The 26,565-nt window shown below is 40.6% G+C and overlaps 3 protein-coding genes across 4 annotated transcripts; 1 reads left to right on the forward strand and 2 right to left on the reverse strand.

Moving 5' to 3' along the window:
• Nucleotides 1-1,201: 1,201 nt before the first annotated feature.
• twf2b (twinfilin actin-binding protein 2b) lies at nucleotides 1,202-9,796 on the reverse strand. Its single transcript, XM_066671015.1, has 10 exons — nucleotides 9,658-9,796; nucleotides 6,950-7,027; nucleotides 6,335-6,513; nucleotides 5,843-5,938; nucleotides 5,196-5,300; nucleotides 3,964-4,005; nucleotides 2,793-2,918; nucleotides 2,508-2,658; nucleotides 2,095-2,216; nucleotides 1,202-1,524 (listed from the first exon to the last, which is right to left on the reverse strand). Exons 1-10 carry the CDS (start codon nucleotides 9,680-9,682, stop codon nucleotides 1,357-1,359), a joined length of 1,092 nt encoding a protein of 363 aa, XP_066527112.1. The 5' UTR covers nucleotides 9,683-9,796; the 3' UTR covers nucleotides 1,202-1,356.
• Nucleotides 9,797-11,757: 1,961 nt separating this feature from the next.
• rpusd4 (RNA pseudouridine synthase D4) lies at nucleotides 11,758-15,785 on the forward strand. Its single transcript, XM_066671014.1, has 7 exons — nucleotides 11,758-12,058; nucleotides 12,170-12,335; nucleotides 12,972-13,176; nucleotides 13,687-13,780; nucleotides 13,945-14,095; nucleotides 14,815-14,912; nucleotides 15,291-15,785. Exons 1-7 carry the CDS (start codon nucleotides 11,852-11,854, stop codon nucleotides 15,486-15,488), a joined length of 1,119 nt encoding a protein of 372 aa, XP_066527111.1. The 5' UTR covers nucleotides 11,758-11,851; the 3' UTR covers nucleotides 15,489-15,785.
• Nucleotides 15,786-16,002: 217 nt separating this feature from the next.
• On the reverse strand, nucleotides 16,003-26,066 carry LOC136696530 (transcriptional regulator QRICH1-like). Of its 2 annotated transcripts, none has more exons than XM_066671012.1 (12): nucleotides 25,912-26,066; nucleotides 23,470-23,750; nucleotides 23,047-23,127; nucleotides 22,737-22,871; nucleotides 20,977-21,684; nucleotides 19,785-19,938; nucleotides 19,494-19,648; nucleotides 19,273-19,387; nucleotides 18,999-19,107; nucleotides 18,670-18,821; nucleotides 18,474-18,564; nucleotides 16,003-17,730 (listed from the first exon to the last, which is right to left on the reverse strand). In XM_066671012.1, the coding sequence occupies exons 2-12, from the start codon at nucleotides 23,716-23,718 to the stop codon at nucleotides 17,541-17,543; spliced, it is 2,139 nt and encodes a 712-aa protein (XP_066527109.1). In that variant the 5' UTR covers nucleotides 23,719-23,750; nucleotides 25,912-26,066; the 3' UTR covers nucleotides 16,003-17,540. The 2 variants fall into 2 exon arrangements, with proteins under 2 accessions (XP_066527109.1, XP_066527110.1); XM_066671013.1 differs by lacking the exon at nucleotides 16,003-17,730 and adding an exon at nucleotides 18,234-18,334.
• Nucleotides 26,067-26,565: the final 499 nt, after the last annotated feature.

Raw genomic sequence — 26,565 nt, forward strand, 5'->3', positions numbered from 1 at the left:
AGCTAAATGAGCTACCGTGGTTAAGGTTTAATTGGATAAGTAGCCTATAGGCTGTTTGTGGGACATTGAAGGTCTGCAGATTGTTTTGATTACAGTGTTCAAGGGTTTATTATTTATGTTCTTTATTGTTTCATGTTTATGGCAGTGAGGTCTGGACAATTCTTTTTACATATAGACGTTTGTATGATGAATATATTAAATTAGGATGAGGCTACATATATCTATAAATAACAAGTCTATATATATATATATATGTGTGTGTGTGTGTGTAACAATGTCCCGAGATAGTATGAAAACAAACCGTGAGTGTGTATGTGTGTGTGTGCGATTAGATCAAGCGCGCGCGCTGTGTGAGCCTACAATCCGCGCGTCTCTTTTCGCAGAACTGCGCCCGCGACCTTCAGCTGCGTTTCCATTGGCTCTGAGAAGAACGCTTCCCTTCCTTCTGCCCCCTCACACCCGTATTCTGGAAAGTCCCGCCCACGAGCTCGGATGCGCCCTGTGATTGGCTGAGTAATTCGAAATCCTGATTGCAGGGCTCTGGTTACAGAAACGTTCTAGAACGGCGGGCTGACTGTGACAATAAACCGACAGCCAATCGGAGCCTATGGAGGCGGGGCTGTGTTCCAATACGGGTATGTTAAAAACAACAACCCACAGCTGTGTGATGTTTTTAGGAAGCAGCCTGTTTCGCCAGTAATGCATCCCGGATGACTTTCCTGGTAAACGGCTTTCCTGGAAAGCTGAAGCAGTAGTGCAGAATGACATTGGCTCACGGCGCCTGCTCTTCTGTGAACTGAATAAGCACAACACATCCTTTGGAAAGATGACTGATAATAGATGATATTCAGACAACTTTGTAGGTTTCTAAGGTTACTACCCTCACAACATTGTTTTCAGAAATCCCATATCTTACATTCTTCTTTAGGAAAAATGACGTGGTGTTTTGTAAATCCACTTTGACATGATTGAACATAATATGTATATATTTTCATATATTGTCATTATTTGTTTGCAAATACCAGCTCATTCTCAGTTTGGTTGTTTTCATTCCCATGATACAGGACTTTTAATTTCAGTACTTAAAAGGTGCAGGACATGCTTGTTCCAAAATGTGTTTCTAAAAAAATAAAAACGCATAGCAGGCTACAAATGAAATGTACATAGACACATTTTATTGGAATAGAAATAATTGTGAGTTTGGGTGGAAGTGGGCAACAGGGAATTGTTTATCGAGCAAGAAAACAGGTAATGAAATAAGAACAAAAACAGTCAAAGGAATAAAAGGACGCAGAGACAGCAGTCGACAGAAGAGATAACAGAGGGAGTTTTCATCCTATCTCCAGCAGCTCCATTTTAGCTCTCCTCCCCATTCTCCCCGGCTCCTTTGATCAGCCGCTTGTTTCCCCGTTTCCCTGTAGGGCCCTTTGGCTTGGTGAAGGCTTGTTTCAGAGCTTGTGGCTTAGGGTGGACTTCCTCATATAAATACTCTTCTGTCAGGTCCTCTCCACTGTCAATCTCCATCTGTACAAACACATAAATATGAATACAGAGAGAGAGAGAGAATCAGAATCTTCACTGGTGAATTTATAACACATACCCACTGTGCACAGAATGAACTAAAATACAATGAAACCACTTGACCTTTGTTCGTATAACACTTTTTTTGTTGTTGAAACTTTCTTATTTCTATATTACACCAAAAAAAAAACTGATTAAAATGTGTCTTCTTTGATAAACAATGAATATTTGGTGATTTGCATAGTTCAAATTATAGATAATGCTGAGTTTATTTTTACCAACTGGTCCCTCCCGTTTTTGAATAGCCCTTTGTTATTCGATTTTTTTTGTATTTTTTTATAAAATGCTTTATACAAGGTTTTTTTTCCCAGAGATATAACATAATAAATGTGAATTACACTTAGTTGCAATTACTTTTAATAAAGATATTTAGATGCAAAGCACCTCATGGAACAGGCTTGTAACTCCCATGCTAACATATGTATTCACTCAAGGTTAAGAATTTCACAAGGGGTACAATTTGTTTGATATATATATAGTAACTGTGAAATATTGGATCTACTAATGTCTGACCTTCTTCGTGATCTCTATGTGGTACTCTCTCTCCACTTCCTCCAGCAGCCGGTTCTTACAGCTAGAATAAAGCATCCGCTCCTTAATGCTACAGCTGTATCCAGGCATGGAATAGATGAATACTGACATAAACACACAAACATACAGAGAGAGAGAGAGAGACAAATATATAGCGAAATATAGATATAGAGATTTAGAAAATGGCACTGGTAAATCAATTCGAATTTAATGTGTATACTGGTATATAGATTTACAATATTCATGCTTTAATATAATGCTGAAATGTAGTTTCTCCTATTTCAGGACGTATTTGAATGTCTCAACAGATAGTAAGTTAAAATAAATCAGTGTATTTTGCCACCTAGAGGACAATGGCTTAAATGCACAAGTGGAAAACTTATTGATGCACTGACCCACAGCCTCCAGACTCTGACCCTGATGAGAATGTTTGTATAAAAAGAAGTGATAACGAGGGGCATCGGAGGGGATTCTGGCCGGGAGTTCACGGGTCTCTGTCGGGTTAGTGTGGACCAGCTCAATCGTCTCTCTCTCAGTGTCCAGTCTCTGAAGAAACACACACATGTACACAGTATCAACACTAAATGTTACCAATGTTTAATGTAATTATAATGATAAACATTTAATCTACTAACTAGCAGACAATCGATAAAGTGTGTGCATTCGTGCCATTGACTCACTAGCTGGATGTAGTTGATATGTCTCTGTCTGAGTTGCTCTAAGGCTCGTTTAGCTTCCTGCTGTAACGGAAAGGCCAGGCCCTGCATAGTAGCATGCTTACCCTCTACACTGATCTCCATCTTCCCCTTAAATGCACACAAACAAACACATAAATGTTTAGATTTATTGCATTTGTCAGAGGCTCTGATCCTGTCGGATTTACAATTTTAATCATGTCACAGGGGTAGGCAAATGCAGTGATAGGAGCCTTGCCAGAGCACTCTTACTGGCATAGCATAGTGTTCTGGTCCTAGGTTGCTGAGTGTAAGTGATGTTAGCCACTTAGCTATGTCACTTACACATACGCCTACATGGGATATTATAGGCTGGTATCCCAGACAGGGAAATAAGCTTAGTCCTGGTCTATATCTTCCTTTTAATGGACAATCTCAATACAAAATGCTGCATAGTCCAGGACTAGGCTGAATCTCTGTCTGGGAAAACATCCCTATTCATTCATTCATTCATTCATTCATTATCTGTAAGCGCTTATCCAATTCAGGGTTGCGGTGGGTCCAGAGCCTACATGGAACCATTGGGCGCAAGGCAGGAGTACACCCTGGAGGGCGCTCCAGTCCTTCACAGGGTAACACACACACTCACACATTCACTCACACCTATGGACACTTTTGAGTCGCCAATCCATCTACCAACGTGTGTTTTTGGACTGTGGGAGGAAACCGGAGCACCCGGAGGAAACCCACGCAGAAACAGAGAGAACACACCATCCTCCTCACAGACAGTCGCCCGGAGGAAACACACGCAGACACAGGGAGAACACATCACACTCCTCACAGACAGTCACCCGAAGGAAACCCATGCAGACACAGGGAGAACACACCACATTCCTCACAGACAGTCACCCGGAGGAAACCCACGCAGACACAGGGAGAACACACCACACTGCTCACAGACAGTCACCCGGAGGAAACCCACGCAGACACAGGGAGAACACACCAACTCCTCACAGACAGTCACCTGGAGCGGGAACTGAACCCACAACCTCCAGGTCCCTGGAGCTGTGTGACTGTGACACTACCTGCTACGCCGCCAACATCCCTATTGCCCATAAGATTTGGAAATATATAGATACTGTAAATGTTGACAGTAAGTTCCCAAAATACGCTTTACCTTTCCTCTCACAGATGGATTAGCCACTCGTCTCCGCTCCTCCTGGAAAATAAATTAGTGAATATTTTCATTTCAAAGAAACCTTCACACCCATCCACATCATTTTATGCTTTAAATCACATAATACTATTGAGAACTTACCCAAACGACTTTGTCCTGTCAGAAGCATGTTCAACAATTAAAGTTTTATTAATGACATACAAATGGCATTTCCTAAAGTGTGGACAAAACTATGATTTTTTGTTTTCCCCCTTATCCCAATAGTAATTAATCAGTCTGGGAGTAACTTCTTTAGTTTCACAAAGTATTCATGAGGCAAATGTTGCTAATAGGGCAGCACGCCGCGACCCTGACCCGGATAAGCGGTTACAGACAATGAATGAAGGAATGTTGCTAACAGTTCATCAAAGCTACAGTCTGCCGGTTAGGATTAAGCAAACAGCAAGCTTCCACCACCCTCTCGAGTTGTAATCTCTAATAGATTTGCTTGTTTTGAACAATGTATAGCTCTTATTTAATAACTGAAAAATAAATAGCTTCAGTTGCTAGTTATTATTGAAAAGCTAAGACGGCCTGTTTACAGTATATAGATAACAAAATGTCATATAGTATTTCTAAAGAGGCAATGTGCCTCTATCAACTTTCTGGTTGCCAGAGTGGCTGACAGCAATGACTTTTTAAAAATGCCATTCACTTTCCCAATAGAGAAAGAAGCTGAGGTAGTGTGTTCCTTATAATCGGGCCTGACACTGGCTACAAAATATCATTCACAGCCTCAAGAGGCGATTAGGAATATGTTCCACTCCTCTCCTAAACTTTATTTTACACAGTTCATACTGGGTAGTGGCATTATTGATGGAACAGAATCACAGAAAAGAATACAACACATTTAATACGGTTCTGTGCTACAGAATCCTACTTAATATGACAACATTAAATGCTGGTTTTAGAACCATAATATGTTTTTAAAAACTCAACACAGTTTGATGAACTATATAATGATTTCTGTTTTCAAGATTATAACTGATTGGGCGCACTCTTCCACATTTCCTACATTACACTCGTAATTCTGTGACAAACACTAAAGAAGCACACAAAACAGGTATTGGCTTAAAGATTTCTGGAGAAATGGTAAAACAATTGTCTATATACGTGTTGGAGTCATATTCAAAGGTCCATCGAGGCCAGGCATAGGTCAGTGGTCATATAAGGTCTTGTGTAGTCTGGCTCACCTCAGTGGCCTTAATCTGATGAAGCTCCTGCTCAGCTGAGGTGAGGGGGGCAGGGCTGGAGCATGAGGACAGGTGGCGAAGGTAACCCTGGAAACACACGTCCTCCTATGGGTTAAAAGAGGACATTCAGTTAATCCAGCAGAACTTTTATCACCTGACATGAATGAAGCTCAGCAAGGACTCTGGCCAAGCTTATATATATACACCATATATAATGAGCTTATATATAAGAATAGCACAATACAAGAAAAACTTTCATTGTAATTATATTTAATACAGCAGAGCAGAACAACAGACCAGGTTGTGATGCAAAATCCCCCAGTACCTCCTTATTCCCACTGAGAGCAGAGGGCATTATAGCAATGACTTTCAAAAATGACATTCCTTTTTCCATAGTGAAATAACCTTAGGCATGAATTCCTTATATGGGCATAGCGTCCACTACCAAATGACGCACCAACTCAAAGGTGGATAAACATCGTCTCTACGGGGCGTCATGAGGCATGTGCCCCTTATTTACTTAAATAAGTGTATTTTCAAAATGGTCATAATATGTGACTTAGCTGCACCCATTTCAATGATTGCAATATACAACAGGTTCAGCATTATCAGGGTTTTTTGATGAAGTTTTGATCTATGGACTGTACCTGTGTGGTTCCAAAGAGCTCATCTTTAATGTGGCTGCTACCAAACTCCTTCTTGAGTGTGGCACGAGTTGCAGCATACACCATCTTCAATCGCACCTGCATAGAGTATAGTGTAAGAACACAGACATTCATCTCTCAGAGTGCCTGCATGTGCTGGTATATGGTTGTCTGTGTATGCAGCTCTGTGCAAACTATTAGACCCCCATAAGTACACATCCAATAGCTAGGTTTCCTTTGGTTGCATGATTGATGATACTAAGCCAGGTGAAGTGTAGTGAGTGTTTCCATACACGTGAAGCCGTCCAGTTCTTCAATGCAATGTCACTAGACAGCTCAACACACTGGGAGGAGAACACTACCTGCCCAACTCCTGGTCTCTGTATAATAGTGCTTTTGCTTGGACATAAATGTATTCCTTGTAAAACATTAGTTAACATTTGTTTGCGTGAAAAGGGAGGGTGTATTCATGTGGTTCAGCTTTTCCCAACATACCGGACACTGATCTGGTGACCAGGAGATGAAAAGCCACTCGAAGCCCTGCTGGTTATGAGTGTCCAGCCGGAAAAGGATGTAACAAGGCTCCAGAGAGTCCAGCAGGGGCAGAACACATGGGTCATAGTCCCTGTCCCAGCTCTGAGATGGCTCTCTGTATGCCCCCAACACCAGCTGCTCTACACCACACACACACACACACACACACACAGAGATACCTCACATCAGACAGCACCTCGACAACAAAGCCTGCTGCTTATCAGTGTCTACCCAAAAATAGTTCAGCATCATGAATTCCTAATCATTGACTGCATGGACTGCATACTTCTGCCATGCGCTAGACAGACCTCAACACACACCTGCTGTTCTACACCAAAAATGTTAACACTTCACATACTTGTCTTCATTTTATGAAATGTATGCAGTGTTTTAACTCTTACAGGTTAGTAGTCTTTCTGCAATATTCCAACCATTAGTCGAAGTGACCGCTTCAATTTTATGTTATATTAGTTTCACAGTAATTACTGAATCATTTGTAATAGTTAGAGAGGTTGTCTGTAAGGAAGCTTAAGGTTCATATTCATAATTGCAGTTTACCCTCTGTCGCTTACTCACCGCTCCTTATGACAATCTTTATGACTCTGACTGTTCCCCTTCTTGCTTTTACCAGGAACTGCTTCAACTCCGCGGTCGCTAGATTTAAAAGAGAGAGGATGTTTTCGTTTAGTCACCCTGTACACTTTCATTTGTAAAAGGCTACTACGTTTAAGAGAGGGCATTAATTGGTTAAATGTTTTCTGAAACATGCTTTTCAAAATGTCTACTTCATAAATCAGCTGATTACTGATATTTAAATTAATTCATTATTATCAATTCATTGTCTCCATTTTGAGTGGCACGGTGGTATCGCAGTCACACAGCTCCAGGGACCTGGAGGTTGTGGGTTTGATTCCCGCTCCGGGTGACTGTCTGTGAGGAGTGTGGTGTGTTCTCCCTTGTCTGCATGGGTTTCCTCCGGGTGACTGTCTGTGAGGAGTGTGGTGTGTTCTCCCTGTGTCTGCGTGGGTTTCCTCCGGGTGACTGTCTGTGAGGAGTGTGGTGTGTTCTCCCTGTGTCCGCGTGGGTGTCCTCCGGGTGACTGTCTGTGAGGAGTGTGGTGTGTTCTCCCTGTGTCCGCGTGGGTGTCCTCCGGGTGACTGTCTGTGAGGAGTTGGTGTGTTCTCCCTGTGTCCGCGTGGGTGTCCTCCAGGTGCTCCGGTTTCCTCCCACAGTCCAAAAACACACGTTGGTAGGTGAATTGACGACTCAAAAGTGTCCGTGGGTGTGAGTGTGTGAGTAAACGTGTGTGTGTGTGTGAGTGTGTTGCCCTGTGAAGGACTGTCGCTCCCTCCAGGGTGTATTCCTGCCTTGCGCCCAATGATTCCAGGTAGGCACTGGACCCACCATGACCCTGAACTGGATAAGCGCTTACAGTTAATGAATGAATGAATGAATGAATGTCCCCATTTTGCAGTAACAGCTTCTACTATTCTTAGAAGGATTTAGTCTCAAAAATTGAACATTTCAGTTGCATTAATTCACAGCATTAATGAGGTCAGCTACTGATGTCAGATGATTAAATCTGAATTGAGGCTGATCTGCTCTAACTCTTCTCAAATTTATTTCATGGATGAAATGATGGTGCTCTATCACTTCAATAAATACATTTCCACTACTCTACAGCTCAGTGACGAAGAGCTTTATACTGCTCTAGCCAACATTTTGCATTGGGCATGCTGAACTTATGATCATGTGGAGCTGCTCCAGTGGATCCCATTTTATTGGTCAGTTCATTGCTAAGGAGATTAGTGAAGCTATGGAAGCACAATTTGAAGTTTCCACATACAGTGTATATGGAGTGTTGATCAGCAGTAGCTCTACAAATAAACTCAATCCAGTGGTCCTTGTGTCCTTTCAAAGGTTTCTACAGCTTTGCTTTTTCCAGTTTAACCACAACCCTAATCTGATCAAGCTAGCCAAAGCCTTCAGGAGCTTCTGAAATGTAAACACAGTTTTGAAACTAAATTCTGCAGGGCATATCCAGGACTGGACATTGACAATAATATTAATCTGCTCTTGAAAACTGTATATATCAACACAGCCGGAAGATGTAGCAAAAAATCCTTTGTGAAAGAGATGATCAGAAATGTACTCCAGAAGAATCCTTCAGTGTAGATGCCTTACAGTCTGAATGGTAACAGTCTCAGTGATAAGCCACTCAAGCCTGGGTAGCCTCATCTTTTTCTGTCATTAAGCCTGGCAACTATCTGTGTTGGACAAATAACAGTATTCATCACAGAGACTGCTTGACCATACGACTGGCCTTGTACAAGAACACCTTGACCAAGGGGAGGATTAAAGAACTTTTCCAAAGGTTTCTTTGAACCAGGACAGCGTGTGCCCCAGCATCTCCATGGTAACAACTCGGTCAGGCTTCATAAATGATGCAGGTTCAGGTGAGATGCACGAAGAGTAAGTCTTCCGCCCTTGAGCTCCAGTTACACAGCCTCACCATTCACATAAAACACAAACTAACCACTGGGTTTGCTGTAATTTTCATTTAAAACAACAGTCATTTTTCCAGAGAAACTACCTCTTGTCCTGATGAATGAAATTAAAGGAAAAGGAAGGAAATTTCAATGTTAGCTGTGAATTATTAGATATATTTGTTTACCTAATTAAATAAAAGTTTGATTGATTTGTAAATTCCTCAATATTTTCAAAGTATACTTTTACTTCTAATCAATATTTTTGTGAAGTAAACTACTTTTAACCCCCATTACGTTTTGACATTTCATTAAGACTTTTAATGAGGATATTATTCTTATTTATTTATTTAGCAGCAGCATCGGTTTTCCTTTGTGATGGTGACACCTCTGAAGTTTATGATTTATCACTTTAGGTTAATTTGTTTTTTGTCTAATACTATACCAGAAAGAGAGGAGCAGTGCCATTAAAAGCATATTAAGAATATTAAGAAATAGCAGAGGTCTTTTCTTGGCTGTTCTTTCTCAGTGTGTTACCTAAGTAACAGTACTTTCACTTGAAAATAGATTTACGTAATATCTATAAACACATTTGCATTTATTTTATTCAATCTCTACTTGATATGCCATAAAACAGACTGAATTGGTAAACACTGATTATATATGTATTTATATTGGTATGGTTTCTGTGCTAGCCTGAATGCATCTATTCACTTTGTGTTAGAAAGAATATCACAAAGGCCAAGACTTGGCAAAAGCACGTAATTATTAGACTGAAAGAACTTTAACTTTATTTACCGTGGATTCCTGTTTGGTGAGACATCACTTAGGATTTCTTTGTGCCTCCTGTTGCAGCCAGATATGTTCTGAGTATCCCACTCTTGTCCTCTTCCTGCTGCGTCCAGTGCCACTGCCGTTTGGGCCAACTCAGCTGCCGTAGTGCTCACAGCACCCCCTGAAGTGTCTTAGCCTGGGGGAATCCTGTTTGAAACTTGATCTGAGGAAGATGTGTATCCTAATATTGCCTCTGTCAGAGGATACTCAGGCCTGAACTGGAATCCTTCACGTTTCAGTGGCCATACCTGGGCATGGAGTGGCGGTGATGATGGACGAACTCCCGTCAAAGGCACAGTGGGAATATGATGGCTTCACTGGCCTTCAATACAAGTTTCTTGAGCATCTTTGGCTCTAAAAGGGTTGAGCTTTTCACCCACACGCTGATGGCATGTTATCACTAACATACATCTATCCAGAGCGAGTCACCTCCAGCTCAGATTCCAACTGCATGTTGGGGACCGACATGTGACACTCCGTGTGTGGTTGAACCCTGTCCAAGTGTGTTCAGTTCACCACAGCTTTAACTGCTTCATTTTCTGTGATCACTACTTTCAGAATGTGATCAGTAATAAGCCTCTTCTTAATCAGTGTCACTGAAGAGAAATATTAGCTATTATTCCTTGTCTGGTAAAGTTTATTGTATTTCAGCTTCAGAAATTTAGGGTAGCATTGTAAATTATGCTGTTAATACTTAGACTAAACGTTTGTCCAACTTCCAAGTCAACATGAGCACTATAATGACAGTGGGGTTCCACAGGGACCTGTAATTGTCCCCATTTATTTTATATTTCCTTCTTTTCTGCTGTTGTATGACATCCCTCTGATAGGAGGAACAAACATTTAAGATGATCATGAGCTGTATTTGAGAAGCTTGAAAGGCACAAAACAATTAAAGATGTTGTTGAGAGTTTGGTGACATGTGTGTTTGTGTGACAAAGAATGAGAGAAATAGGTCCTGGTATGGTTACTGGTGAAGGCTTCATATATAATTCACTGTGCTCAGAGTACTAGGCCAGGTGTTATTCATTATTCAGCATAGTTTTAGATACGTATTTCTCTTCCTCTCACACACGACACACAGGAGGGAGGGAGAGAGAGAGAGACTGTTCCAAACTTCACACCTGTGGTTTTGTGTGCCAGTGTATGAAGTAATGTAATGTGATGTCCATTCATGATTTAACACTAAACCTTTTCTTAAACTTGCACATTTAGAGTGCACATTATATCACATCAACATGCTTATTGCCTGTGTCATTACACATGTGACATTTTACATAGTTTCAAAGTTATGGGGAGGTGGAAAAGAATATTCAGACGCCAAGAAAGTCAGGAACTACCTGTCTCACAAATGTAGCAGACACACACAACTCTTAAACATATACCCAGTGTTTTAATTATTATTTATGTATAAACATTTCTCTAACATATCTGCAAAGCACTGAACAGTGCTGAAAATATATCTATTGTGATTAAGAAAACTTTAAAGAAGATGGCACATTTCTCTTTTTCCCCCCTTCAACACAGAAAATATATATGATTGTGATAAATATATACGAGTTTCCAATGCCATAATCCATTATTGGTGTTTACGTCACAATGAAGAAACAAGACCATTACGTCTTTATTAATACGACCATACATCTGAATTAATGTCAGTAAATTACTAATTATATTTATTAGGTCAGTCAATACGTTGCGGAGTTACTAACTCATTCATTCATTCATTAACAAACTAAATTTTAGGACTTCACCCAGAAGTACAGCATGTATAGCATTACTTTTACATCCTTCCCGCACCCTAGTACAATGTCCGAGTAATGACAGAGTAGGCATGTTTGAATAGAGCCGAGAATATTTTGGAGAATCAAAATATTGTTGTTTCTGCCCCATTATACGTACAGCGAATTATTCCGACATTATTTTCGGAATTATTCCGAGATTATTCTCTGAATTCTGACTTTATTTTCGGGATTTTTTTATTCTCTATGCAGTGGTCCTAAAAATAAGTCGTAGTAATTACTAATTCTTTTTTGCTAAGACTTTTATTTTGAAATCCATCACACCACTCGCTACAGTTGTCTCTGGGTCCGCACTGACCCGTGGACTTGGATATTCCTTTATGGATGTAGTGTTTTTCGGGGGCTGAGATGTAAAAATGAGTAGAATAATGTTAGCGAAAGTGTTCACCGGCCGATGTGTAAATGGCGAAGCTGCTGTAAAATGCCGAGCCCCGTGTTTTGTGTTTATTTGCAGAGAATACGGCACTGCTTCTGAGCAGGACTGTGACCGAGCTGGAGCTCCCAGAGCTGCGGATATCGCTGCTAAACTCCGGCAGGAAAAAGAAAAGCCCTCCAAGAGAGAGGTTTGTTGAGTGCAAACTTTTTTTTTACACAACACGCTTCTTAAATAACTCTATTATATTTTGGTCCTACCCACAATTTGTTCCGTCTTGCCCCCGTTTGTCCTTCCGAAGGTTCCGGTGTCTGCTGTACAGAGGAGAGTTTCAGAGCTGAAGCAGTTCACTCAGCAGCTTCAGTCTGTCCACCCCAATGTTTTCGCAAAAGCACTATTTAGGAGCATCCTCTACCAGGACCAGAACATTATAGCCATAAATAAGCCATATGGAGTGCCTGTTTACAGTAAGTGTTTAGAATTATTATAATATATATTTAAAATGTTTACCTCACTTATGCTCTCACAGCAGTGTTCCAACATCTAGTGTAAAGCCTTCCTAGAAAAAAACACAGGAGCTGTTACGACTATTAAATGTGTCAAGCTGAAAATGAAACTTGTGTATCTTGTGTTATGTCCTAGTTCATGTTAGCCTAAGTAAAATTAATTGGTTATATCATTTAAATATTAATTTTAAGCTTCTTTTTAATCTTTAATCAAAATATAGAGCTCTAGACTTCCTGTAAAATGTCTTAATGACATGTTGTTGTGGTGTTGATGGAAAACATTTTAACCAATAGTGTCACTAAATGCTCACTTTTCACCATCTTAACAAATCTCAGTGGATAAAAATGTCTACTCCATATTTCACTTGGAAATATGTAACATTAAGGAAGTAAAATGAGATGCATTTAGATTTTTGTTGTGATTTTAATATCCTTCAAACCAGAAGAATTGCTGGATGAACAAAACGTGTTTGAGTAAATTTGTCCCAAAGCCATTTTCACATGCCTTTTAATAATTAAATATATATTCGGTTGAGTTGTCCTTGTTTAATCCTTGTTAAATTCTCTTCAATGCTAAACAACTGGTTGTCCCTGCAGACACTGGGGGCATCAGGAACAGCATCGCAGAAAGTCTGCCCATCTTGGCTAAGATCATTAATAACACGCAGAGAGGCTCTCAGCTGCAGCTCTGTTACAGTCTGGAGAAAGATACAACTGGAGTTCTCCTCCTGGCTCAGACAGAGGAGGCGAGTAAGCGAATACAGAGTCTTATAAAATCACATGAAATGGAGAACAAATACATGTGAGTATTACACAGAGCCCATTGAAAACACTGTGCAGGAACAGATTTTGTGCCGTATGGTTGTAGGGTTTGTTATAATGAATAAACACAAAAAGATACTCATGATTACACCATAACAATACAGAATACTTCAATGAAATGTTAACATATTGAAAGAAGTCAGACAAATAAAGGTCAAAATTTAGATATCTAAAGAAAGCTCGATATAATATCAGTATAAATGAGTGGAAGAAATGTATCTTAAGGAATTTTTACAGTATTGAAATGAGGAATGTATTTTTAGATACAGAATTTAAACTGTTATACCGTTTAAAAAAATGTAGTATTGAAATAGTACTAGTCTTTTCCATTACTTCAGTATACAACACTAACATCCAAATCACTTTGACTGCTAAAATATGGGTTTGGCTTAATGATTAGTACTGATATCTCATATCTGAAAATGCTTTATTTCCCATATAAAATAATACGCAAGCAAATTATACACAATGACATGTTCCTAATAAACAGGGCGGTCACCGCTGGCATACCTGTTCCTTCTGAGGGAGTGATTGACATCCCCATCATTGAGAAAGAGGTCACTGGGCCCCAGCATCATTTTAAGGTGAACATACATTAAGCATCTTTACAACCATGCAAAAATACTGACTGAGGTATGATCTCAGAATTGTCCTTTACACTTTTAAGTCTTTCAGTGCTTCAGAGGAGTGAGCTCATCAGCACTTTGTCCATTGTAAATATGTTTCTGTATACTGTACGTTTCCTAAGATGGGTCTGAGTCCACTGTACAGACCAGATGAAGAAGGTGATGGACTGACCAGGGTGAGGGCTCATCGTCAAGCCCACAACGCTGTTACACAATACAGAGTGGTGGAAAGTAGCTCAGGCTGCAGTTTGGTAGAGCTCCAGCCAGTTACAGGTACTGCCTTGAGATCTGTCCTTCACAGCCTGTATATTTTCAGTGTACTTTATACAATGACAAAGTACATACAAAATATTATATCTAATAAACTGGCAATGGGGCAGCATGGTGGCGCAGCAGGTAGGTGTTGCAGTCACACAGCTCCAGGGGCCTGGAGGTTGTGGGTTCGATTCCCGCTCCGGGTGACTGTCTGTGAGGAGTGTGGTGTGTTCTCCCTGTGTCTGCGTGGGTTTCCTCCGGGTGACTGTCTGTGAGTAGTGTGGTGTGTTCTCTCTGTGTCTGCGTGGGTTTCCTCCGGGTGACTGTCTGTGAGGAGTGTGGTGTGTTCTCTCTGTGTCTGCGTGGGTTTCCTCCGGGTGACTGTCTGTGAGTAGTGTGGTGTGTTCTCTCTGTGTCTGCGTGGGTTTCCTCCGGGTGACTGTCTGTGAGGAGTGTGGTGTGTTCTCCCCGTGGGTTTCCTCCCACAGTCCAAAAACACACATTGGAAGGTGGATTGGCGACTCAAAAGTGTCCGTAGGTGTGAGTGTGCAAGTGAATGTGTGTCTGTGTTGCCCTGTGAAGGACTGGCACCCCCTCCAGGGTGTGTTCTTGCCTTGTGCCCAATGATTCCAGGTAGGCTCTGGACCCACCGTGACCCTGAACTGGATAAGCGCTTACAGATAATGAATGAATGAATGAAAAACTGGCAATGATGTGTATTTTTATTATGGTTTAAGGAGTGAAACACCAGCTTCGCGTCCACATGGCACTGGCTATGAGCTCTCCCATTCTGGGAGATCATAAGTACGCTCACTGGAACAAGTTGGCTCCTCAGGTATGTAACTGTAAACAAACCTCTGACATTCAATACTGTTTTTGTACAAACTAAAGCTGCAGAACAATTTTAACTAGGACCTTGGTTGGCACTGGTGCATTTTTGATGCATTCAAATCTGGCCAAAAATTGTTAAATTAATTATGCTGTAAGAGTTTGATAAAGAGGCATGTGTTTCTCTTTAAGCAAAATCATATCGGTGCATATCCTTTAAATATCAAGGCATGATGTCGAGTAGTGTTCAGATCAGTTTCTCTGCTGAGGCACCCAATGTTCTTTTGGGGCTCAAGCATCTCACCTCGAGTGTAGCATATTCTTAAGACGTGACTCTTCAGCCTCACGGTTAAGGACCCAACGTGTCTCATGTTTCTGCCCGCAGAAGTTACCGGAGGGCGTGCTGCGAAAGCTTGGTTTGGAGCAGAGCAAAACCCGACACCTTCCTCTTCACCTTCACGTCCGACAGACTATCCTACCAGGGGTCAGGGGTCACAGTGACATTACTGTGTCCTGCCCACTTCCCAAATACTTCATTGCAACTCTGAAAAGACTGCGGATCTCACTGCCTGAGAAGCCGTAAAAGATGAGCACAACTTCAGCCATGAACTTGTGTTCTGTGAACACCTCAGATTTGAGCCAGTGTCCTTGATCCAGTCTCATTATTTCAGGCTTTGTCCCAATGTTATACAAAGCATTACACAGTGGGTGATATCCATATTAATATACTGTGTGTACTTAAGGAAAGCTGACCAACTGAAACCTGGAATAACACCATAGTTCAGTTAAAATATCAAGTGATATTTTGCCATCATTGCCCAACCTTATAATAGGGTATGGAAATGCAAAACATGAGGGTACAGAGGCTGCTATTTTTTAGCATGATATTGATGTCAGAAATTGACATAACTTCCTATTCATTTTAACTGCAAGCAAAGGTATTTTTTTGTATACTAACAATCCCACAACACCAAAAGTGGTCCATGGCACTGATAACATTAGTGTTTGGTGTATAACAGAGACAGAGTTTCAGATTAATACTGTGGGGTCTTTTAAACACATTGTGGTCCGTTTAGAATAAAGACCTTAAAAGATTCTCATAATTGTTTAAAAGCTTATTATTTGTCTGTTTGTGACTATTTAATAAAAACAATTTGACAATTACTTTGCCTTGAATTTCTTAAGGCAACATTCTTTCCCCCTAAAAATACAACAGAATGAGTCAAAGACGACGCAACACAGAGTTACAGGGACCTCACTGTACAAAAGGCATGTTCGAAAAAACAGGCTCCAATTCTTCAGTCTCCAGCACCACTATATCAATACATCGGATTACCATAGATGCAAATATAAAAATAAAAACAAAAAATAAGAAAAACCCTAACAATTCCAACAGAGTTCCAGCACTACACGCTTGGATCCCTAAAGAACCAGAGAGTCTTTCCACGTAGAGGACATCCCTCAAGGTTTATGACTGTGCTCCCACCAAGTCCTAGTTTGGGGATGTGGTGAAGGTAAGGGGTTACAGGACAATAATTCTTGTTATGCAAATTCATGCCGCTGCCCCATAAGGCCTTGCAGTGATAACTCCTGTCTAGTTTCGGTGTTACATGCTCCTCATGAATGAAGAGTTGGAAGAAAAAAGATGCAAGGAAAGGACTGGTGCAAAACTGGGAGCTACATACTTGACAGGGCCAAAGCGAGAAAAGAAATCACACGTTGAGAGGTTAGATCATATTACTTCGGCGGCCATCACGTGAACAGAATAAGTCTTTATTATAAAATAAAAAAAGGCTCATGAGTCCAGTCCAGTCCTCCACAGATGCTCTGCATACGCTCCAGCAACAGCCAGGCAGAGGAGGCAAAGGAAATGAGGGAGGAAAAAAAAATAGAAATATTGGAAGCTTAATTAATCAGTGTGTAAAATGAACAGTTCTTCCCATAACCTGTTTGCAAGCTGGTTTTATAACCGTACTGCCAGCTGCAACATGAACTAGCAACCCCAAAATGCAAGTGTTCGGCAAAGGGCTTGATCAAGTACTACAATCTATGGAGGGCAATTAAACTTGATAACTTTGATAATAAGGCTCCTGTTATGGTGAAAATAGCCAATGAATTATTACATTTCTACCATGTTATTGTGATCTTCATATTCATTTTAGAACTATACATCATTCTGAAAACGGAAAAAAAAAAAAAAAAAAAAACCACCTGCCCAGCTAAACTGATCAGGCAGTACTTAGAAAATTATACTAATGTCTTTCGGGTCAGTTATCTGCCTGTACACTCGAGTGACAGACCTTTGATTTTACCCATAATAATAGTTCTGAAAAGTCCATTCAAAACATAGACCATAAACTGGCCCTGCAATGTGCATGTGCAACTATCCAAAACACTAATTTATAGAGCATACATGAATAATTTATAGAATTGAATATTGCCTCCTCTGGGAAAAGGCCCACACTGCTTCAGTTCGAGTAAACACAGCACAAAGAGCCGAAAACGGCCACTCAAGTACCCCTTCCTTTGAGTGTGTGAGCAAAAGGGTCATGGAGAAGCTGCAAGGACTGAGGAGTTCAGAGGCAGAAGCAGACACCTCCCCATTCACCATCTTTCTTATCTTTCTCATGTTTCCTCACTGAATGTTGACCTGTGCAATGGAGATTATTTCCTGGATTTCCCGCACCATCATGATACGTGTGAGCATGTGTTCCAGCTGCTCGCTCGTGATTGGCTGGGTCGAGTACCATATGGGGCTGTTTGGGGCCACAACAGGTTCTGGTGTCAGGTAATAAGTGTCGTTCCGGCCTTTGGCAGTCTGAGGGCTAAAATAAAGAGAGGGCAATTAGAAATGTCTCACAAATCCTACTGTTTCCATTGCACATGGAATATGTCTTAAAAGTTAAAGCTTAAAAAAGGACAGCATGTTGAAACTTTCCTTATTGTTTTTATTTAGTGCAGTGTCCCCTGTGTAGGGAAATGGAGGTTGAACTAGTATGATTTAGAAGTCCAGAGAGGAAAATCCTAACCCCAGTCTACACTTTGGTGAATCTCAGGACACAAAAAAGAAATTGAAATGGTTTTTTAAAAAAATAAAAGAAAAGAAAAAAAAGGAGAAGGCTTTCATCAAAAGAAAATACATTTTAATGTGTATTTTGAATACATATTTATTGGCATAAACTTCCCAACATAAATCTGTGATTTATAAAGAAACTATGACCCAATAACAAACATAATTCCAGGTTGAATTTTAAAGACTTCAAATACACATTGATATTTCCAAATATGAGTACTTGAACATTCATTCTCAGTTACTCTTAAATATAAATAGACCTCCATTTTAATCACTGTTTATATTCCCGATACCTGTGCTAGACATGTCTTAAACATGGGAAACACCTGGGAATTAGTCGCGACATCCTCAGATAACTTGAATGAAATGAGGAAAAAATAAAGTTGAGTGTTATCTCACACAAATCTGATTCTTTAAAATATTCTTTCATGTCGAGAGAGAGAGAGAGAGAGAGAGAGATAGGGTGAATGATAAAACGAATTAGCAGAGGCTCACCATTTGAAGAGGTAAAAGTCATAAAGTTTGATGGGGCATCGTAGTGGATTCTCTGGATCCTCAGTTTGTTCTGCATACATGTCATCGGTAACTATGGATAAAATAGGAGATATGTATTCCAATGAAACAGGAAAAACTACAAGACTTTATTGTTCAAAAGAGTGAAACAAAAGAGGATCTTAAGGAGGTTTCACACCTTTCTGACCAATATGATGGGCACCTACACCCTTCAGGTAGCGAATGCTGGTGCTCTTGTCTTTTGGATTGGCTGGGTTCTTCTTGGTGTGTCGGAGCACTTTTGAGAAGGCCACTTTCATATGCTGCTCCACCGTTGTCAGATGGAAGTACCTGGATATTACACGGCTACCTTTAGTTTACCTTCTGCATTGAGGCTCCATAATTTAAATTTTACTGTCTGAGTGTTTGGGTACCCAAGGGAACCCAAGAGAAGATATTAAAAAAAAGACATGCTAAAATAATCAGTGGCTGAAAACAACACAGAAGGAAACAGACAAAATAACTCACTTGGTGTTAAAGTACATTAGCGTAGTTAGTAAAGTAGAAGGAGAATGTGCTCCCAGCTGTTTACATTCCCACAACATCTCCTCTGACACGTGACTGGGGATGATATAACCTGGAATAAAAAGCAAATAACTTTTACACACAATATAAATACACCATACTGAGACTAATTATTATGTGAGTTTTCTAGCCACACATTGCAAAGTTCATCAGAAACCAAACAACAAGCTTTAAAGCACACTCAAAATGCATGAAGGAGCCTGTGAATACCGCTTACCTAGTGGGTGGATACTTGGCCTCCACTCTTCCAGTATTTTATGTAAGCTTTGGGAAAAGCGGTTGTAGTACTGATCCGAAAAGATATCATCCACCCTGCCATTCTCAAACATGTACTTCACCAAAAACACAGAGACAGTAATTAGGCAAAATCAACATGGTAAAATAAACTGAATAAACAACGCAGGTTAAATGAATGAAAAGATGGTGGAGACGACATACTTTTTGTATGCATAAGAAGATGTAATAGAGCGCATCAGGTTCAAACACCTCTCCCTCCAAGCCACGAGCCTCCTGGGTCATCAGAGCCAGAGCCACATTGAGCTCACCCACTGAGCTTGAGATCAGGTCCTCTTGGAAACGCAGCAGCTGACGGCCTACAAAGAGGAAATGGAATTCACACTGGGAACAATACAGGAACCTATTTGTATTGGAAATTAGCACTATAAATAAACATGAAACACAAATGGGCACAAAGAAAACAAGGAGAATAGCCACTAAATGTTCACTCACGGCCAATTGGTGCTAGTTTATTTTGTTCGTTCTTGTCGAGCTCTGCGTTTTTGCGTTGCACCCAAAGCCTCCATGTCTCTAGGCCTTCTTCTGGTTTTAGTGTGTTTGGAAGGAGCAACTCAGGAGGTGCTTCAACTTGTGGCTCCGTCTCTGCCTGAAGAGAATAAATAGCTCTCTTTCAGAAAAAAACTGAACACATCTGCTTGAACTGTACAATAACTAGCCAGGAACAATAATTCTTAATAGTAAAGATATGATCTGATTCTGATATGCATATCCTCGGGTACATTTTTAAGAATATAAACTATATTTCTGCATTGAATCAATGCTGAGTCTGTGCTATAGCTTGCTTAAGTGCCCTGTACTGCTGTGAGCATTTATATTTGTGCATTTGTGTGTTTGCTTTGAGTTTTAGCTCTCCCCGTTTAACATTTAGCTTTATATTCTGTGAAGTGCACTGTGCAATTTGGGACAGAGCACAGTTTAAATGTGGTTCAAGGAAAGAAACATATACAATGCCAGTAAATATTTGCCACCTGGGTGCCTGTATTCCCCCCAGAGATTACCATATTTCTGGCCTCAGATTCATCCACCAGTTCATTCATTCTGTGACATCCAAACTGAATCTTTCTCTCTGTAGTGTGGCGAAGAGTTCATATTTCCAGACCTCCTCAGTTAATCTCCCCTCAACTTAATCCAACGTTTGTCAGTCTACGGTGTAGGGTGCACAGCCACACTGTACCTGTTCTTTGCATACGGTGTAAACTGGATAGATGTGTTCACAGATACCCAACATCACACCATACAATCTCAATCATTTTAGCCAAACAGACAAGATTTCATTTTTGTTAGAGGAATATTGCTTGCTTTGAATTATGGTAAATAGCCAGACAAAACTATTTTTGTTGTGGCTTTCTAAGCCATTTTATATTCTGTATTTCATAATATAAAACAATAATATTCCATAATAAATTAAACATACCTTATATACCTCACAATGACACATTTTGTCATGTGGTCTGTGATCACGTAATATCACAGAACACATTCACACGAAAGAGAAAAGCAATTCTGTCAGGCAGTTAAATAGTTTACTTCTAGTAAGCTCAGAAATTCAGATTCAATCCAGTTTATGAGGACAACTGAAATACATCACATGCTTCTAATCCACATTCATAGAGCACAGACTGACCTGTAGATGAAGCTGCTGTTCCTGAGCCTCTGCCTCTGCGTGCTGCTGCTGCTGGGGGTCCCATATGTGCAAGGCCTGGGTGGTGCCGGAGTATCCTCCTCCTACAGTCTGTACTGCTACTGGGATGTGAATGTTTCCGTTCATAAACTGTGCTGGAAACAACGAGTGAACCACCTCCTCCTGTGTAGTCACCCCAGCCCCAGAGACCGGCACAGCTACTGCACCAGCTGTCTGAGCCACCATCTTGTCCTTATCTTTATCCTGTGAGGCAGGGGAGGCCTGTACCTGCACTGTGCTGTAGGCTTCCTGGGGAATGGCAATGTGGGCAACACCCTGCTGCTGCGGGGCCGAATACACCGGAATGGTCCAAGTCTCACCTGCTGGGCCTGTGATAGTGCCAGTGGTGCTGTACAGGTGAGTGCTGTCGACTGTCAGCAGGTCTGGTCGGAGAGACAGGTAGCCCTGCTGCTGGCCCTGGGGGATGGCCAGTACTGTGGCCAGCTGCTGGCCCTGTGGGAGTGAGTAGGACACCACAGTGGGCACGTCCACCTTGCGTTTCTTTGCCGGCTGCAGGACAGCCTGCGAGGCCCCCGGTCGACGCTCGGCTTCGCGAGGAGAACCTTGCTGCTGTGGAGGCGACAGGGCCTCTACTGTCTGGATCTGGATCTGCTGACTTCCTGCTACTGCTGCCACTAACTGTGCCTGGATCTAAAGACAAGCACACAAGTTATTAGAAATGGTTACAATAATCTATTTTTAAACGCATTGCAATTTTGAACAGAATCTTTTTCTTTTTTCACATTTCCTGATAAAACTTGCACTGAGAAACAATGCTACCGTAAACAACTTGTGGCACATTTGCTAAATTATTCAGCACTTCATGGTTTCCTATAGATATACCTAACTAAAATACTGAGCATCTCTACCCATTGTTTTTCATCTTCTGCTGCTTTAAAATTTACAAATATATTCAGACTTTGCGTGTGTCAGTCTGAAATTTTACACCCAGGGGAGCTAAGACAACAGCAGCTATAAATGATATATAAATGGAAAAAAGGTCATAAAATAATTGTGTTAAGTGTTCTGCAGTTTCATCTACTCTTTTCAATTACATTTAGCAATTTTGACAGTTATGTCAATTTGCTGGTTATATCAAATTTAACAGATTTAAACAAGAAAACACAAGAACAGAAATATACACTGATCAACCACAGGTGTAAGACCAATAGGTTTTAGCAAGTAAACTGTCAGTTGAAATTAAAGTATTGGAATCAGGAAAAAAAAAAGAGCAAGTACCAATTATGATGGTCTGGCTCTGATCAAAGCATCTCCTTGAGGGCAGTTCCCGCCATGCAGTGGTTAATTCCAAACAAAAGTCGTCCAATGAAAGACAACTGGTTAACAAGCATCAGGGTCAGGGCACTGAAGACTGTCTGATGTACGAGGGCAGCGAAACCTAGCCTAACTTGTCAGACCCCAACAGAAAATCTATAGTAGCACAAATGGCTGAGTGTGCTAATGCTGGCTCTGATGTGAATTTGCTGTGTATGGGGCTCTGTGTCCATCGTGTGCCCTTCAAACCCTCATACATCAAGAGACCTCCAATAAATATTAACAATAAAAGATTTCACATATTATAAAAATGTAATATAGAAATTCATCTTTGAATAATACATGGGTAGCAATTACTCTTCATACAAGTATCTTAAACATCCTTACAAATTCCCCAAAATGCTATGTGCATGTGATTTGGTGTGTACCTGTTGTTGCTGTTCTTCTGTAAGCTCCCCCTGCTGCACTAGCTGTGTAGTGACTCCCTGTAGATGCTGCTGTGTAGGAGAAGCCACCTGCAGTACCTGACCAACAGTCTGACCCTGCTCACCTTGGATCTGCACCTGAAAATGAAGAAAGTGTGTCAAAGACAAAAATGTATCCCAAAATAAACAATTCTGTTTATCCTGTAGCCTCACGTTAGAAAACTGAAAATATGTAAAATACTCAGCATCAGACAAAATTGGGTGTAAGATCTTATTAGCCATTCTACAGAAAGAAAAAGGGAGGGATTCTGACCTGGACCTGAATCTGCTGCTCTGATGCCTGCTGCACAGCTGCAGCCAGCTGTGGTGATATCTGTGTTGATGTCACCTGCACCTAGACAAGCATATCATAGACAAAATTATCATAATTTCAACATCAGGCCAGTACATCTACATGTTGAGGCTTCCTTACATACTGACAATATAGATATCCTCAAAAAAAAAAAAAGCATGTGTCAACATTGATCAAAAATAATTATATTAAATAAACAGTGCTAAGTTTTCTTTTACTTAAATCACTAATCTAATTTCCTTGCAGTTAATTTTTATGGGAAATGTGCTTTGTTTGACCACATATGAGTCGTTTATTGAACACAGTGATGATCAAAGATATCAAATTTAAAAATTACACATCTTCAAGACAAAAATAACAAATTTAACTGATTCTGTTTCTTACTGGGCATGCAAGCTCCAACAACGATCCCGCCACCTCTGTGCTGTCAGTATAAATGCAGTTAGCCCCCTGCTGGTAGACCATTGTGGTGGTGGTGCCGCTGGCCTGCTGACTAAACTCCTGCAGGATCTCTGGGCCTTTGGTGGCCAGTGACTCCAGAAACTCCTTCATACGATGCTGAGGCACAGTTCGCGCCTTCTGTCGCACATACTCGTCAAACGAGATCGCACCGCCTTCAATCGGCTCATTCATGACAGGTCAATCCACCTTACACTGACAGAAGCCTAGAAAAGGAGTAATGTAACTATCAGTATCAGAACAAGTTGACAACCGTACTGAAACAATGCCTTTACAGAGTTTATGGACTAAAAACGCTTTCATGATCTCCATTAAACACACAGCGGGCTTACTTATAGCCTCAAGATGCTCCAACGGATTTATAAAAGATAACACAAGTAAACGTCTTCTGCAAAAGCAAATATTTGCATTTGGTTGTCTTTAAAATGGCAGAAGTAGAATGTTTCATGATTATCAATGACAAAGAAACTAACACTGCTTTATTACACTTAACAGGGAATCTTGGATGCACCAGATTAAGTTCTCGATGAGAGAAAGGGATTTTGCAGACGTTTTCTGATGCATCTACGATTCTGTGCCAAGTGAATTCATTTTTATTTACCCCTTATGAATTTATTTATCCTTCAACAATTTAAAAAACAACCAAATACACACCTACACAACATTTTCAATAGCATTAAACACAGTCCTCACAGACATTCACCCGGAGCAAGAATTGAACCCACAACCTCCAGGTCCCTGGAGCTGTGTGACTGCGACACTACCTGCTGCGCCACCGTGCCGCCTATTCTTATTATTTAATTTCTAGTAATTTTGTTAAATGCATCAGTACAAGTGAATTCTGTAAAACTACATTTGGGTCTCAAGTGCCTGTTTACATTCTTATGTTTTGCCTGCTTGGCTTGGATGTGGATTTGGGATGTGCAACTACTGTTGTGTAGGTAGATGACTAACAATAACAAACTGGCACATACCTGCAAAATATATTATATGGACTGGTAACCCTGCAAGACATAGTAGACCACCAAATCTATCACCATCATATAAACAAAACCTCAAGCGTTCATCTAAGACACACAGAATAAATCAAGGCCCACTCTAGCTTCAGAACTTAAAACATCCCTAGGGGCTGCTGCCTACACCTCAACTGATCGAAGACAACACTGAAGGGATATGGAACTGTCAAGAAGCCACTACTGAGAAAAGAATGTAGGAAAAAAAATGATGCAAATTGAACAATAAAGCTGATGTTTTTTCTCAGAAAAAAGCACTGACCGCCCTAGCACACATCTCAACAATATAAATAAATGTGTGATGTTTGGACAGTGGAAGCTGGAAATTGTAACATTTTAAAACTTAATGCCAGAGTTATGGAAAAGCATTCATGCTGGCTCTTGGAAAAACTAAAATCATGTCACCTAAGAATAAAACCCACAGTGAAGGCAATAAAGCCTGCAGTAAAGTGTGAACTCTTTAAATGCTAAATATTTCTATGTAGTAATTACATCTTCTATGTAATTTTCTGTCAGTTTCTGTCAATTTATGCTTTTTTCAGATGCTTGGAAATTCAGATTGTATAGTTTGCATAAATGAGGAGTGGTCTTTGAAATGTCTGTATATAGGCTAAACAATTCAAAATACATTACTGGGCATCAGAGGGCATCAGCTGGGCAAGTGCACTGTGTAGTGAGTAAAAAAAAATAAAAAGACATTTGAGACTGAGCCGAATCTCTCTACCTTCCCTATCATACCTGGGCTGCTTAACGTTATATGAAAGGATTGCAACCTGTAATCTGGATGTTAAAAGGAGTAACACGCTATTAAAGTTAATATGAAAAAAAAAATCACTGACGACGCTACCAGCTCTCACACCGAAGCAATATTAGCCTTTTGGCTAGCTAGCTAACCATTAAAATAAAAGCTCAGGGTCGACAGCAAGAAGCAGTGTTTATTCACAGTCACCTTAAAATTCAAATGACACCCACTGTGTGACATATGTACTCAGCCACATCGGCTCTAAAAGAGCAACCGCAGGTTATTTCAGTTAGCTCATTGGCTAACGTTAGCAACGGCCGCGCATCCCTGCCATGCTACCTTAAATAAAACCAAAACCAATTTGCGCCAAAACACGTCGTTCAAAAAAATAAAACCCCAACCAAAGCCCGACTTTAATTCCTCTTCCGCACATGTAGCCTATATCCCGGGTGAGATAGGGAGCTAGAAGCCTTTTTCAAAGCCTTTTTCCTCCTCTTTTTATTTGGCTGCAGCAAACAATAACCACACCAAATTAACGACGTGGAGCAGTTCCACATTAACCGCTTTCCCTCCGCTTTTAACACCGCGGCACTCCTCCGCCGAGACCCCTACCGTGTTAGAAAACGCAGAGATGCGCTTCTCCGGGCGGCCGACGGGGAACAGCAGCAAAAAATCTCCTTATGTTACAGAATATATGTTTTTAAGAGCGGCGGGCTGACGGAAGTAGGCCTCCAGTGAGAGAGTGCGGGACCCCGGACTGTAGAGCTGAGAGAGCGCCGCTTCATTGGAGCTCCCTCTTCAGGCTGCAGCTCCGCTCAATAAACACATTCACAAAAACTGCCAACAGCTACAGTTTAAACAACTATTTTGATTCATGTAGTCGTATTGTTTTTCCAAAATTCTCCGTTCGAATTCTCAGTATATTTGGTATTTTTCAAGTCTGTGTTAATGACATTTGCGAATATTTAATGTAAATAGGTGTGTACTATTTGTCTGTTCCAGTCCTCAGTGGTTTTCTTTAAGATGTTTTGATTAATAGAAGTTTGTATCCGTACTTTTAAATCCACGGTGGTCTATATTTTTCATGTTTTCAGTCTACAATGATCTGAAAGTTACTGTATGGTTTTAACGTTAATTGCTTCGTTTGCATTCAGTCCACAGCTGGATACCTAACATAATATGAAATTTATCCCCGTAAATCAGCTAAAGTATTCTTCGCCTTTCTTTCCACAAACTGAACCAAACAGCACACAACACGTTATTTTT

The sequence above is a fragment of the Hoplias malabaricus genome, chromosome 5 (genome assembly GCF_029633855.1).
Source record: "Hoplias malabaricus isolate fHopMal1 chromosome 5, fHopMal1.hap1, whole genome shotgun sequence".
Lineage (NCBI taxonomy): Eukaryota > Metazoa > Chordata > Actinopteri > Characiformes > Erythrinidae > Hoplias > Hoplias malabaricus.

Coding starts and splice junctions, on each gene's coding strand:
- LOC136696530 (XM_066671012.1), bottom strand. CDS start 23,718: ATGAATGAGCCGATTGAAGGCGGTGCGATCTCGTTTGACGAGTATGTG. Junction 19,939..20,976: donor AACAGCAGCTTCATCTACAG/GTCAGTCTGTGC, acceptor TATTCTCTTCAG/GCAGAGACGGAGCCACAAGT. Junction 19,649..19,784: donor TAAACTAGCACCAATTGGCC/GTGAGTGAACAT, acceptor TCCTCTTTGTAG/GCCGTCAGCTGCTGCGTTTC.
- twf2b (XM_066671015.1), bottom strand. CDS start 9,682: ATGTCTCACCAAACAGGAATCCACG. Junction 7,028..9,657: donor TCACCAAACAGGAATCCACG/GTAAATAAAGTT, acceptor TTTTAAATCTAG/CGACCGCGGAGTTGAAGCAG. Junction 2,659..2,792: donor ATATCAACTACATCCAGCTA/GTGAGTCAATGG, acceptor GTGTTTCTTCAG/AGACTGGACACTGAGAGAGA.
- rpusd4 (XM_066671014.1), top strand. CDS start 11,852: ATGAGTAGAATAATGTTAGCGAAAGTGTTCACCGGCCGATGTGTAAAT. Junction 12,336..12,971: donor ATATGGAGTGCCTGTTTACA/GTAAGTGTTTAG, acceptor TTGTCCCTGCAG/ACACTGGGGGCATCAGGAAC. Junction 14,913..15,290: donor GGAACAAGTTGGCTCCTCAG/GTATGTAACTGT, acceptor TTCTGCCCGCAG/AAGTTACCGGAGGGCGTGCT.